This window comes from Penicillium hispanicum (assembly GCF_028827665.1).
Source record: "Penicillium hispanicum strain IBT 35686 chromosome Unknown utg000004l_segment0_segment0, whole genome shotgun sequence".
Taxonomy (NCBI): Eukaryota; Fungi; Ascomycota; class Eurotiomycetes; order Eurotiales; family Aspergillaceae; genus Penicillium; species Penicillium hispanicum.
The window spans coordinates 2,252,248-2,266,977 of NW_026623196.1; the positions used below are offsets into that span (position 1 = coordinate 2,252,248).

At 45.9% G+C, this 14,730-nt stretch overlaps 5 protein-coding genes across 5 annotated transcripts; 2 read left to right on the plus strand and 3 right to left on the minus strand.

The window, feature by feature from the left end:
• Window positions 1-618: 618 nt before the first annotated feature.
• Window positions 619-1,314, minus strand: N7459_004610 (uncharacterized protein; the record flags this gene model as incomplete). The annotated part of the gene is made up of 2 exons (XM_056943794.1): window positions 619-705; window positions 763-1,314. 2 exons carry the CDS (start codon window positions 1,312-1,314, stop codon window positions 619-621), a joined length of 639 nt encoding a protein of 212 aa, XP_056800677.1.
• A 20-nt stretch (window positions 1,315-1,334) lies between these two features.
• On the minus strand, window positions 1,335-1,643 carry N7459_004611 (uncharacterized protein; the record flags this gene model as incomplete). The annotated part of the gene is made up of 2 exons (XM_056943795.1): window positions 1,335-1,482; window positions 1,543-1,643. 2 exons carry the CDS (start codon window positions 1,641-1,643, stop codon window positions 1,335-1,337), a joined length of 249 nt encoding a protein of 82 aa, XP_056800678.1.
• Window positions 1,644-1,918: 275 nt separating this feature from the next.
• On the plus strand, window positions 1,919-4,197 carry N7459_004612 (Zn(II)2Cys6 transcription factor; the record flags this gene model as incomplete). Its single annotated transcript, XM_056943796.1, has 5 exons — window positions 1,919-2,306; window positions 2,361-2,566; window positions 2,622-3,007; window positions 3,063-3,653; window positions 3,714-4,197. 5 exons carry the CDS (start codon window positions 1,919-1,921, stop codon window positions 4,195-4,197), a joined length of 2,055 nt encoding a protein of 684 aa, XP_056800679.1.
• A 5,894-nt stretch (window positions 4,198-10,091) lies between these two features.
• Window positions 10,092-11,607, plus strand: N7459_004613 (FAD-dependent oxidoreductase; the record flags this gene model as incomplete). The annotated part of the gene is made up of 4 exons (XM_056943797.1): window positions 10,092-10,499; window positions 10,561-11,284; window positions 11,340-11,418; window positions 11,475-11,607. The coding sequence occupies 4 exons, from the start codon at window positions 10,092-10,094 to the stop codon at window positions 11,605-11,607; spliced, it is 1,344 nt and encodes a 447-aa protein (XP_056800680.1).
• A 708-nt stretch (window positions 11,608-12,315) lies between these two features.
• Window positions 12,316-13,999, minus strand: N7459_004614 (aldehyde dehydrogenase family protein; the record flags this gene model as incomplete). Its single annotated transcript, XM_056943798.1, has 4 exons — window positions 12,316-12,475; window positions 12,539-12,608; window positions 12,665-13,866; window positions 13,941-13,999. 4 exons carry the CDS (start codon window positions 13,997-13,999, stop codon window positions 12,316-12,318), a joined length of 1,491 nt encoding a protein of 496 aa, XP_056800681.1.
• Between the last annotated feature and the right edge of the window lie 731 nt (window positions 14,000-14,730).

Consider the following 14,730-nt stretch of genomic DNA (forward strand, 5'->3'; position numbering starts at 1 on the left):
GCTGATTTGTTGAGATTTATGCTTTTCTACATATAATTGTGTTGTTTCCTACTTCGGCAACGTGGACCTCGATGCGCAGTAGTCAGCCATCCTCTGCAGGAACAATAGTACACAGCATTATCATGATTTTCCCCAGAAATAACCCTTGAAAGAAATGAATCTTGCCCGATATGGGCCTTCGAAGGGCTTCAGGCAGATATTTTACTATGTATTGGTAGGTATTCAACGAGTCAGATACCTACAGTACTCCATAGTGAACTAGCTCGTACTGCGTGGCGCTAAAAGTAATGGAATCCACTTCTTCGTTAGCCATGCCTTCACGGATTCCCTTAACATCAATAATGATACCTGAAGGAGGAGATTCCACCTCGCGATTTGGGAGTGAGTGATCTAGGTAGTCTTATGGTGAAGTATCATGAAATGCTAAAGGTCTTTTCAGTATCATTTGACGCTTGGCTGGGACACTGAGCAAACGGGTCTTAATATATATATTTATTGAATGAGCAACTGTCAGGAACTAAGCACGCCTATTAAAATGGAGAAGCGGTTTGAATTCGAGTATTGCTATCACAATGTGGTTGTTCTTTAGAACGACCAAGCTATCTATGAATGTATATGTCAGGATTTCATGAACTTGCGGGGCCACTCTTGGTCATCGATGCTTTGACTCGGACAATTCTCCGCCACGGGATCTTTGAACTTGCACTAATATGAGAGCATTAGTGAAATATAATGGCACAGTAAAGAGGACTGAGTACCTACCCTTGCCGTTGAGCAAGCAGTTGCCGCCGTCCCGATTCGACGTTTGGTGATCCCTCCCTCCGCGGTATTCACATCTTTAAACGAGGGTTCGTTCAAGTAGCAAACGGGCATGTAGATATACATATTCTCTGGAGCACCGCCTCCCTTGAGGATTTCGTTCGTGGCATCGGAGATGCTCATGTGGCCATAGCCATTCTTTTTTTGGTTGTAAGCCGCGGCTTTGGCAAAATCGAGAAGGCTCAATCCAAAATCCGACTCCAGTTTATCGAGATCCTGGACCTTTCCTTCACCCTGTTCGGGCCATGTATGATCGGCCAGCATGAAGAAGTAGGCAGTGTCTCCGTCGCAAACACGAACCAGATCGTATTCGAGCTTCGATTTGCACACATCACTGCCCCAGGCTTTCTTGTATGTGATAGACATGATGAAAGCCCCTTGCAGGTTCAAAAGATACGCAATTGAAGTTCCAATGATTCCGTTTGCCGAATGCTTGTGAAACTTCTCGATCGTGTAGGTATTCTCTGACGTAGCAAATGCCCCATGTTGAAACATCATCGGAAGGCCATATTTGTTTAGCGCATAATCATGTGTAGGCTTGTCGTTATACACAGCCCATTGATCAAGTTGTCATAATATTGTTGGACATAGTCATGAATATTCTCGACTTGCTTGAAGGTCATATCTGACAGAGTAGACTCTGCCTCAATATCTCTCTCGGCTCTGTAGTAGACGGACGTTAGAATTCGTTTCACTGGATGTAGTACTGGAGGGAAGACTAACAATTCACCGATGTTGGTAAGAGTCTCAGTCATAAAGCTTTCGAGGCCCTGACTGCCCTCGAGTAATGTAGAGATATCGGTGGACACCAGTCTGCCAATCATGCTGGCCACGAATGGAGTGATACCAAAGGAACAATGTGGTTATCTGGCCTAACCACAGCAAATTCATTCGAAATGCATATCAGCCAGATAAAATATCATATCACAACCATCAATCCGCAAGCTGCGAGTTATCGGGTGCGGTCAGCACGGCGGAATCCCTATCCGCCCGTCGGCCCGAACACCAGTCCCCGCTTATCCTTTATCGGTTCATCCTCCACACGCGAGTCGTCGCTTCCAATTTGGCAACCCCGGATTTTGTTGCCATCTCCATTATCATGGGGCGCCCAAAGGTCCATCCTGCAAATCGACTGCGAGCCAATACTGCCTGCACCACCTGTCGTGCCTCTAAGAAGCGCTGCAGTGGCTCTTTTCCTTGTACCAATTGCATCTACAAGGGCCGTGCCCGCTCTTGTGTTCCGTTCAAGTCGATCTCCGACACTGGACGTCAGAGCCGCCGAGTGTCTGCGGCTCATGGTTCGCCAGCCACGATCCCAGAATGGAAGGGCTCAACTGGCGGGCTACAGAGTCCTCTGGACTCACATATCAATGAATCAAGTCCTACTGAGCGTGTGGACGAGGATCCGCATCCAGCGACCTCGCGCTCGTCCGAGGCTACCCATCGTACACACCCACGTATGCTGCGGAACTTGCAAGGCGAACAAGGTAGGTCTCACCGAAGCCGAAATCTAGGGCCATCGTCTGACGTTCTCACTGTAGTCTACGTTGGCAAGGCCGCTTCTCTTTCGTTTCTTCAGCTCCTTCGGGAAACGGTGGCTCAGCATATTGGGCCGTCCCAATTCTCCCACAATTTCAGAAGCGAAGACATGCTCGAAACTGAAGCTCGCCACGAGACCCTCAATTTCTCGGAAGAGCGCTGTGGTACGGAAGAACAGCGTCGATTCATTCGAGCCTTCTACGCAGTTGTGAGTCGCGCTCCGACCTTACTATGGATGCGGCTAATGCACTAACACTCCACAGACGAGCGGGTTTATCTGTCTGGGGTGCGACACAAACGCACTACTGACCGTCTCGTCTGAGCCCAAAACAGACAGGGAACAGATTCGGGCGGCTATCTGGGACCTGATGATCGCTATTGGCGCCCAGTCATGTTTAAACGAACCCCAGACTGTCCAGATAGAGCGTTTTTTCTTCATCCGTGGCCAACGCAGAACCTTTACCAATCTACTAGAAGATCCGAGCATGGATCTTGTCCGGGCCTTCCTCTTAATGTCATTCTACATGTTCGGAGCATGTCGCCGCAACGCAGCATTCATGTACTTGGGGGTCGCGGCTCGATCCGCCGTGGCTTTGGGCCTTCATGTGGATACTTCAGGGTCTCTGAGCCACCTTGAACAACAAGAACGGTATCTTAACGGCCCGGGGCATGGTTTTCAAGCGAGTATGGCTGACAAAACACAGTTCTCGATTATGGATGAGTCTATGTGTGATCGATCTCCTGGCGAGCTCCATCCTTGGCCGTCCCGCAGCGACGGCCGCTCTACTCTTAGAAAGTCGACGGGATCTTGGTCGAGTGGCCACTACTCCAGCTGAAGCCGGCTTAGTCGCTTCCTATAACCTCTCGCTTATTTTGGAGGAGATCATCGGCTGCTTGTACAGTGAGAAGGGTGCATCCACAGAGACCGCGAACTTATTAATCGCAAAGCTGAAACGTTGGAGTGAGCATTTACCAGAGTCACTACGGACATCAGTGCCCGACAAGCATGATCTCGACGTAGCGCAAGAGCGCATCATCGGCAACATGCACGTTGCATGTTCGTACCATTTTGCAGTGATTCTTGTCACGCGCCCATTCCTGATATCCACGCTGAGTGTCCGGCTGGCCCGGTTGCATCAGAGCCTCTCAATCGGTGGAACTGGCGACAGTCCCGAGGAGGATGCTGCACATTCCCGACTTGCTGCAGCTTGTATAGATTCTGCCGTGTACATGCTCCAAACATGCCTGGAGGTCCATCAGTCCGAGCTCCTGCTGCGTAACATGGGCATTCTCAAGTACAAGATCCCAGGTGCAAAACAGTGATGATAACCACGAATGCTAATTCTAGTCTACAGAGCCTTTATCTTTGCCGCAGCGCTGGTCCTCGGATTTTCGATGTTCTCGCACCGTGCCGTCGACTCTGAAATCGACGGCGCATTTGCAGGCGCGCAGGTCATTCTGCGGATGCTGGCACACCAGTCGGCCCAGGCTGCCCACTACCTGGAGATCCTGACGCTACTCGAGGCCGCCGTCACACAACAGCGGCACGGACTCGCCGCTCAAGCCCGCCAGCGACGGAGTCAATACGTCAGCCGGATCTTCAGTATGAATGATAGCCCGACACCGGCTCACACGCAGAGTGAGGATGAAGCCCGAGCCGACAGCGCAACTCCACTCCTCACACAGGGTGGTCCGTATTACCCGTGGAACCCGCAGGATGATGACCCGGCGACGGTGACACCGCCAGTGATGGATGGGGCATTTCTCAACTGGGAGGGCATGGAGCTGCAGCTGTGGGATAGTTTTCCTTTTACCGAGCCGGGCTCGTCAGTGCTATGAATGATATTGGTATACGTTAAGTACATATAGTGGAAGTGACCAAGCCCGACGCCCATGAATGATAACACACACATCTCCGGCTTCCGGACGACCCCGGCAGATCTAATAATTGTTCGTATGTGGGTGTCACATGACCCACATACTTAAGCTTCCTCTCATGTAGATAGATCCATCATCATCATCATTCACATGCATGGTCATCCTTCCATCGTACAACCTCACTCTCTCAGGTTATGAGCCCTCCTGCTCGTCTTCAGTAGAGTCTCGCACCTCTACTGTGCCCCTCGCTAAGGCGTGCTTACGCGTGCGCCGGTGACCTCGCCGTCGCTGGTTTTATCTCAACCTCGCTGTCGCTCGGCAGCAGCACTTTTCTGGGCAGTCTACCCCCTACCGTCTCCAGTACACTCACTCACTGCTGATACGCGTCAGCGGAGTCCCTGCAGGGTTTACGGTCCGGTTGGCAACTCCACCGGAACACACACACACACACTCACCTCGGTTGATTCCACGTTAACTATCTATCCTATCGTCTTTTCGACGCCGGATTCGAACTCTACGCAGTCAGTTCCACCGGAGCACCAAGTTTCAGCTCGATTCATCAATAAATCACCTCGCTATCGCGATTCCCCACAAATCCATCGGCCCGCACCAATCCACACCAGATTTCTATCCAATCAGGGATTTGAGAAGATATAACCTTCCTTATTCAACCAATCAGTTTCCACGCTGCTTCTTCGTCATTATAGGTGAGGAGAAGATCACCAATACTGTGCTAAAGCTCTAAAGAGCTGCAAACTAGTATCTATAGGTATACACCCTACATATCACGCTTAACGCCCGAGATAAAGAACTCTAGCGTATTATCACTAGCCAAAATCAGCCAGTTTACTAGGACCTAGTCGCTATACTGTCTTAGGTGGAGATAATTTATCATATAGCTCTCTAACTCAATAAACCTAAGAACTAAGTCACTATTGATGATTAGTCTAACTGGGTATAGGAGTATATAATAACTCCTAATAAAGAGTATTAGATCTAGTGACCTCTCCAGAACTAAGCTCTTTATCTACTTAACGCCACCCTAGATAATAACTTATAATTGTTTATCACTAAGTATAACCTCGCTACTGAGGTATACCAATCGCTAGTCGTTAACTTCGGCACTGCTATATCTAATACCTTCCTAATTTACTATAATAAATAGGTCTTATACTGTTATCATAGAAACAGTGGTAACCCCACTTAATTTGTCACTAAATAGCGTTGTCTCCTAAATAAACTAGTTAAGACCCTTAGATCTGCTTAGTATCCCTCAGAATATTAGTAGTTTAGCCAGTTTATAACCACTGTATATATAGTACTAAAGACAGAACTATAGTTCTAAACCTTTAAATCTGATCTAACGAAACCTAGTTTTATAGAGTATATATATACTGACTTTCTTAACTATAAGACACACAGAAAGCGCCTAACCACTGTGTTAGCTACCACTTAGTAATAGAAGTCTAAGAAAAAGGACTTAAAAGACAAAGATAATAAAGAAAAGAAGTTCTATTAGTGCGTATATTATACTTAGAAAGTTGGTCACACTGAGGCTGAATACTCTTTTAATCCTAAGAACACTAGAAAAGATTAATCTATAACCTCTTTATAATAGAATCAGTCTAAGCGTGGAGGACACACTAGTTATAGATCTTATTAAAATAGTTATTATACTACTGCTGTATTAACGTAGGATCGCGTTTAAGAGATTAATAATAATGACTCACTATAGCCATTTTAACAATTCCTGAATACTATTTATATATAAATTATTTATATTTATATACCTATTTTATCTGCTAGTGATAGCAATCTAGAAGTCAACTAATAGATACTAGATTCTAGTATATCTAATTATATAATACTATATTGTTCAAATTTTGTCAATTTCAACAAATATCATATCCTAGTTCTTATAGCTAATAACACTATTTAATACACTAAAGGATATAGCAATATTGCTATCTCTGTTTAAGATTAGCGCTCTAATCGCTAAGATAAACTCTTATCAATCATCCTAAAGAACTGTTAGTTAGTGCTAGCAATAGTATCTAACCTAATCTCTTACTATAAGCTTTATAATAACAATTATATCCTTTCTATCCTTAGTTTATATACCTTATTAATCAACAAGATATCTAATAAGGTTATAGCCACTAGCTATAAGGAGAACTCTTAATACTAGATCACAACCAGTCCTAATATATAATTAACCTATTTTATAAGAGCTAACCTACTTATTTATTTAGCATCTATATTAGGTGCTAAAAGTCCTAAACCTATCTCAATAGACCTTATATATCGCCATATATACTATACTAGTGAGTATAAAGTCCATTATATACCAGAATATATAGACAGAATCATCATCAAAAAGGACTTAGCCCTTAAACATCCTTATCCACTATACCTACTTAGAAAGGGTCACTTACTCTTATTTAGTCAATCTAAGCCTATTCGCACCCGCCTAGGTGATATAGTTTATATTGATATATAGGGACCTATTAGTATCACTGCCTATAGAGGCTATTACTTCTATACATCCTTCACTAATAATACCTCTCACTTCTGCTAGGTCTATCTTCTTCATACAAAGGATAAGATTACACAGTACTTCCACAACCTCAACACCTACTTTAAAACTTAGTTTAGCCGTTAAATTAAATATATATAGGGTGATAACGCCTATAAATATAACTCACTTGCCAACTACTGCTAAACATATAGAATTAAATAGGACCCTATACCACCCTATACACCACAGCTAAATAGTATTATAGAAGTGAAAAATCGCTAGCTTATTAAGCCACTTATTACAGTAATATCTAAATATTAAATTCTAAAATATCTCTAAGGAGAGCTACTACTTAGTGTAAACTACACTATAAACAGATTATAGCACTTAAAGGTAGATATAATACTATACAAAGCCTTTTATAGTAAACAACTAAACCTATCCAATCTACACACACTAGGGTACCAAGTATAGTATCTTATTCTAAAAGAAAAGCATATAACTAAGCTATCTCCTTATATAGCTAAAGGTCGCCTACTAGGCTATAACCACAATAGTTTATATCACATTTATAATATATATTTAAAGAAGATAGTGGTCTCCTATCATATCATCTTTTAGGAGCTAACCCCATAGGAGCTTCCACGCCCTAATTATAATCTAGATACTCTATCTATATACACTAATCTCTATCTTAAAAAAACAGAAACCCTACCAGATTATAACTAATCAGTAGCTCGCCACTATATACCTACTAACTTTATCAACTAGGAGTCCCCTAAACTAGCAATTTATCCTACACAGAAACTATCTACTCTAATAGCTACACAACCTACACTATAAGCGCCAGTCCTAATCAACTAAGCACTTATATCTCTAGGACCTATACACCACTTATCTATCATCCCTAACCCCTATATTCCTATCACCTACACACTACTATCCAAACATACTTATACACTAAATACCGCCTTAGAGGAGGAGGTAATACTACAGGAAGAAGTTTTAGATAAAGTCTAGCTAATAGAGATTACTACTAAAGAGGTAGAACTCTATAACACTAAGATAGAGAGGGGTAATAAACTAGTCCCAGCAATCCTTTTTAAATCACCTAAAAAAAGCCCTTAGTATTCAGTATATATTCAAGAATAAATACTCTATCAACAAACTACATCTATATATATCAAGAATATCATCAACAGAGCTCACTTAATCTTATAATCTACTAAATCAATTAGCTAAGACTCAATTAAAGTTCTAAACTTATAGTATAAAGCTATACATTTATATAAAAAAGCAAAATAGCTAACTACCACTAGAAAAGAACTACAGCATCAACGCCTAAATAGAACCTAGCAAGTTATCAACTAAGTCTATAGAAAAAAGACTCTCTCTCTTCAATAGGTATTTAAGATCAAAACTGATAGTACCTATAAAGCACACCTAGTGGTATACAGCTTCAAACAGACGCCACTAGACTATAACAAGATCTATTTAGTCACCACTAAACCTACTTCAATAAAAATCTTTATAGCTATCGCTATAGTATTAAACTAAAAGGTTCATTATATAGACTATATTATAGTATTTCTCAACGCTAAACTAAAGAAAGAGATTTACATCAATCTACCCGAACTAAAGCAGGAAAACCATCCTAGTAAAATAGGACAGCTAATTAAGACCTTTTATAGGTTAAAACAATCTCCTCAGAAGTAGTATAATCTAATTTCTAGCGTCTTAATCATACTTAGTTTTATATATTTCTAATCTAATAACTCAGTATTCAGTCTTTATATAACCAATTATCATATTTATATACTTATCTTTATAGACAACGCACTGATTCTATCACTAACTGATTCAGATATTAACTAGGTAAAGACTAGTCTTGCTTATCACTTCAACCTAACCAATAATAAACGTGTTGAATAGTTTACCAGTATCAATATCAATTTCAGAGCTAACAGATTAATTTATCTCTGTTAAGTATCCTATATAGATAAGATTCTAGTATATTTTAGTATAATAACCTATAAACTAGTGCTAACTCCTTTTATCGACAAAAATATCCTATATCTTTCTTAATCAATAGCTTCCAGTAACGATGTTAACCTATACAGGAAGATAGTTAGATCACTTATATAGCTAATAGTCTCAATAAGACCAGATATCGCCTATACTATCACCAAACTTATATAGTATACACACAATCCCTTTTAGGACTATCTAACTGCTCTTTACTATATCTTTCAATATCTTTCCAGCACTAAGACCCTAAGGATCACCTACTATCCTGCGTCGATTGATAGCTTACTCAGCTACTATAACGCCGACTAGGTAAGATAACACTCCAAGGACTATATATCAACCTCCAGCTATATCTTTAAGCTCGCTAATCGCCCTATTACTTAGGTATCAAAGAAACAGAGCGCAGTTACACTAAGCAGCACAGAAGCTAAATACATCGTAGCATCACTTTCTTATCAGGAAGTGATATAGATTTAACAGTTCTTTGATAAGATAGGACTCTCTAAACTAACACCGCGACCTACGCCTATCTATAGAGATAACAAGGAATATCTTAATTTAACCAGGAATCCTAAATTCCATCAGCGTACACGTTACATCGCTATTAAATGGCATCATGTGCGCGACGAGGTGCGCAAGCTTACCTGCACGTTCCAACAGGTCTCCTCGGTTAAACAGGTCGCCAATGGTTTAACCAAACCGCTTGAACGGACTAAACATAACCGTTTTATCAGCTTACTGGGTCTCACGACCTAAACTGCGCTTTCCTGCGCTGATTCCTGGCCTCTGATTGGCCAGATCAAATTGCATACTCGATGGACGTCGATATCATCTGTATCTACAGCTCGGCAGCTAGGGGGGTGTTCGTATGTGGGTGTCACATGACCCACATACTTAAGCTTCCTCTCATGTAGATAGATCCATCATCATCATCATTCACATGCATGGTCATCCTTCCATCGTACAACCTCACTCTCTCAATAATATGTGACATCTTAGTACTGATATCTTAGCTGATACCGATTTAATCATCTTCCTATCTTCCTATGGCGAGCCAGTCATGCCGTTTCTTACGCCACCCGGTGATAAGCGGTGCGCGGCCCGCGCCCCTCGTGGTGCCCGATCCGCCATCCCAGTAAGTAGACGGCGGCGAACAAGATAAATGGAACACGAGTTCTCACCAGCAGTCATTCTTTTCAATCTCACAGAGCTTACCCGGTCCATTCAAATCCAGTCTCCGGCTCAGATTCAGCCTTTACAAGATATACTCTCCCCCCAAACGACTCCAAGACACACGGACACACTCAGAATGTCCGGCTGGAGACGTCTCAACATCGGCGTGGTCGGTGGCGGCATCGGTGGAATGTCAGTGGCTATTGCCCTGCGTCGCACCGGCCACGAAGTCACCGTCTATGAGAAATCGGATTTCGCCGGCGAAGTGGGCGCTTCGGTGTCGTGTGCGGCGAACGGAACCCGCTGGCTGCACGAGTGGGGAGTCGACGTTGCGAAGGGCGACCCCGTTGTTCTGAAGAAGCTGATCAATCGTGACTGGAAGACCGGAGAGCCGGTCAGTGTGTACGATCTGGATGATTATGAGAAGCGCTGGGGATATGTGTACAACATGTTCCACCGGCAGTACATGCATGCCATGCTGAAGGAGTCCGCATTGGGCGAGGCGGGCGAAGGAATGCCGGCGAAGCTGGTAGTGAATCACCGGGTAAGCTCTCTATGCTCTGGTCGATACGTTACTGGCTACGCGACTAACCGCGAATACCCAGTGCCGTGATATTGATATGAACACAAACGTCATCACGTTCGAGAACGGCGTGACGGCGCACCACGACCTCATCGTCGGCGCTGATGGAATCGGATCTGCCGTGCGAGGCATCCTGGGTATTCGCCCCGAGAAGCGGCCCTCCGAGTCCAGCTGCCTGCACGCCAATGTCAGCACTGACGAAGCTGTCAAGCTGGGCTTAGTGGACTACTCCCAAGATAGTGCGCTGGAGTACTGGGGCGGCCAGGAGGGCAAGTGGGACAAGATCGTGCTCTCGCCCTGCAACGGCGGCAAGCTGCTGTCATACTATTGCTTCTTCCCCCGCGAGCAGGGTGACTACTCGACTCAAGCCTGGGGTTCGGAGAGCCGGCCTGTCGAGGAGCTTCTGAAGCCGTATCCCGCACTGGACCGCCAGGTGTGGAATCATTTGAAGATTGGCCAGGAGATTCAGCCCTGGCGACTCTGGGTGCACGATCCGTACCCGTACATCCAAAAGGGAAGTGTCTGTCTTCTGGGCGACGCGGGCCATCCGATGATGCCGCACCAGAGCCAGGGCGCATGCATGGCCATCGAAGATGCGGCCGCGCTGGGCATTCTGTTCAACAAGAAATACTTCAATGGTGACATCACGCAGGCTCTTGCGGTGTACCAAGATGTTCGTCTGCCTCGCGTCACCCGGGTGCAAGCAGCGGCTGCGAAGGCGGCGTATAATATCAACGAGAGAATCGGTGAGTAATTCCCAGACAGCCAAAGTGTAGTGGATGCTGACGCTATCTGCCCCAGGATTCTCCAATAATAAGGACACGCCGACTTACAAAGTTGAGGACCCGAAGAAGGTCCTGACGATTGAGGAAATGAATGCGTAAGTCATTCCGCACAGCAAATCATTGCTATTGCATCGTACTAACTAGCGTGCAGATATGATATGTACAGAGATGTCGAGGAGAAACTGGCCGACAGACGTGGCAGTCAATACACCGACAAGTTTATCTGTGGGCTGCCAGTTGGATTGCAACTACCCAGTGGAATTACGATCGGAGCATCAGCATAATTGTATACTTAGAGGATTTCATATATTACCTATTCTTGTCATTTACCTTCAAACGTATGTGATGTTGACTGCACAGTGAGTACTCCCCAGAGAGTTCATTCATCAACTTCGTGATCAACGAACTGTAATCTAGGTAGATCGGTTCCCAGAGAAGTCATTGAAGAGCTAAGCAGTCCTTGAGTATTAATACTACTATTTCTGATAACACTTGGGGCATATTAGCAGGTAGATTTTATTCGATCTACGCCAGTCTGATCAAACCAGAGCGTAGCGTTCTAGTTCCGCGGTGGAAGCTGTATCCATACTTCGGGGTTAAATAGCCCGAGGCGGGCTATTATGCCGATCCCGCGTCCCGCGAGGCCAGGCTCTACACACCAGTGGCGTGTCGCAGTGAAGTCCGAGACCTCGATGGAACACAGTCCGTCCCTCCTTCGTGTGCTATTGCCCCGGGATTTGGGTAGCTCGCCGTTCGCACGACGCGTTCTGCCCCGCCGGAGATGCATTACGATTCTTGCAATATAGGTTGCAGCAGGTACTGTCAACATACCCGGGGCGCGCATTCTATACCGAGGTAGTTTGTAATAGACCCGAACAGAATAGGCAGAGATAACAGCGGTACAGTACGGGAATCCCAATCTGTGCAATTTTGGTTATATACATAAACAACGTATTTCATTCTCGGTCATTATATTATTCGAAACCCATCCATTACGCGAACAGAGCGTCACCCAGGCGAATGTGCACCGTCTTGATCTGGGTGTAGTTCTCCAGGGCGTAGGAACCGAGCTCGCGGCCGATACCGGACTCCTTGAAGCCACCGAAGGGCGCCTGGTAGGAGATCAAATTGTAGCTGTTGACCCACACGGTACTGCAAGCTCATTAGCGACGGGAACGGGAGACGAACCTGGACGGATGGTATATTGAGACTTACCCAGCCTTCAAGCCGTTGGACACACGGATGGCGGTATTAAGATTCGTGGTGTGGACACCGGCGGCCAAACCTGATGCTAGCGTGAGTAAGGATGTTCCATCAATGAATATACCGGAAAACACCTACCATAGTTGCTGCTGTTACCGATCTTGATAGCGTCGTCAACGTCCTTGAACTTCTGCACGGTAACAACGGGGCCGAAGATCTCCTCCTGAGCGATCTTCATATCGCTAGTAACATCGGTGAAAAGAGTGGGCTGGATGAAGTAGCCCTCAGTACCGTGGCGCTCACCACCTGTGGCAACAGTGGCACCCTCGTTCTTGCCGTGGTTAATGTATTCCATGATACGGTCGAACTGGAGCTGCGAGACCTGGGGGCCCTGGAAAGTGTCCGGGTCGAAGGGGTTGCCGAGCTGGTTCTTGGCGGCACGCTCCTTGAAGCGGGCGACGAACTTGTCATAAATGCCCTCCTGGACCAGCAGGCGGGAGCCGGCACAGCAACACTGGCCATGGTTGTAGAAGATACCGAAGTTAGCCCAGGAAATAGCGTTGTCGATATCGGCGTCGTTGAAGATGATGTTAGGCGACTTGCCGCCTAGCTCGAGTGTGACCTTCTTCATGTTGCTCTTGGCAGCGGCCTGCAGGATAGTACGGCCGACCAGGGTGGATCCGGTAAAGGCAACCTTGTCGATTTCCATGTGGTTGGAGATGGCGGCACCGGCGACGCGGCCAAAGCCGGAGATAATGTTAATCACGCCAGGAGGGAAGCCAGCCTCGATAACCAGCTTAGCGGCATACAGAGCGGACAGAGGGGTCTGCTCAGCAGACTTTATAACAACGGTGTTGCCGGCAGCGATAGCAGGACCGATCTTCCAAGCCCACATTTGAATAGGGAAATTCCAAGGAATGATCTGACCGCAGACACCGATAGGTTCATGGCGGGTGTAGGAGAGAGTCTCCTTGTTGGTATCAATGGTTTGGCCGTGGATCTTGTCGGCCCAGCCACCGTAGTAGCGCAGACAGCCGAAGGCGTTGGTGACGTCGCCCTTGGCCAGAAGGATGGGCTTCCCGTTATCCAGAGACTCAATGGCAGCAAGTGTCTCGATGTCACGCTCGAACAGATCAGCCAGCTTGGTCAGCATGCGGCCACGCTCCGAGGGGGTCACGGTATGCCACGCGCCCTCGAGGGCAGCGCGGGCTGCCTTGACGGCGATGTCGACATCCTTCTCTGTAGCCTCGTGGACGGAGGTAATGGGCTTCTCATCAGTCGGGTTGATAGTCTCGAAGGTTTTGCCCTCGGCGCCCTTCACGAATTCATTGTTAATGAACCTAGAGTAGAGTTAGTTAGTTTCTAGTCCACCGAGGCGGAGTGTAGATGTATAGGTCGTTTGGGGAAGACGTACAAGCCTGTCGGCTGCTCGTAGGTGACGTTGGGAGTCTTGATGGTTGTGGAGAGAGACATGGTGGCACAAGGAGAGGGTATGACAGAACTGCAGAATAAGAGAAAAAAAAAGGGACAACCTGCGGATGCGGGACGAAGGGAACCTTCTTATACGGAACTAGCGTGCAGGTATGAAATCAACCTTAGAAACCATGCGGGGTTGACGCCATACATAACGCCGGATTGGGAGAGAGGCTTGGCACTCTCCACCGTGGTATTTTATATCGGAGTACTGTAGTTATGTATATCCAGCAGGATGTAGTTGTGGACTGTATGTATACTGCACTATGAGGATAACTTTCGAACACCATCTTATTGAACCTCACCGGTTCATCGATGGGATGACTGGTCGATCATCCATTTCTACTCTGAAAGCTACCTAGGTAGCATTTGACGGAGATGATCAACCATGGTCAAGTCTTGCTTGCACTAGCGAGTTTTATTTTTCCGTATTGTTAAGTACCGACCTTGGGGACGTTGAATCTGGAATTCGGAGACAGTCGTTCCCAGTTGTGTTTCGACGTACCGTATTTATCAAGCAGGGCAACTCCCATCCAACGGTACCGTACGTACAGTATCGACGTACCCCACATCGTCATCAATCTCGCCCACATCCTTTTTCTTCTCTTTTGCCTTGCAGCTTCGCTCCGATTCGCCTCTTACCACCGAACCCCTTTTGAACATCGCGACCGGCCACTCCATTCACTGGCAACGCTCGTATTGAACAAGCCCCGCTCCTCACCCTGCAGGCG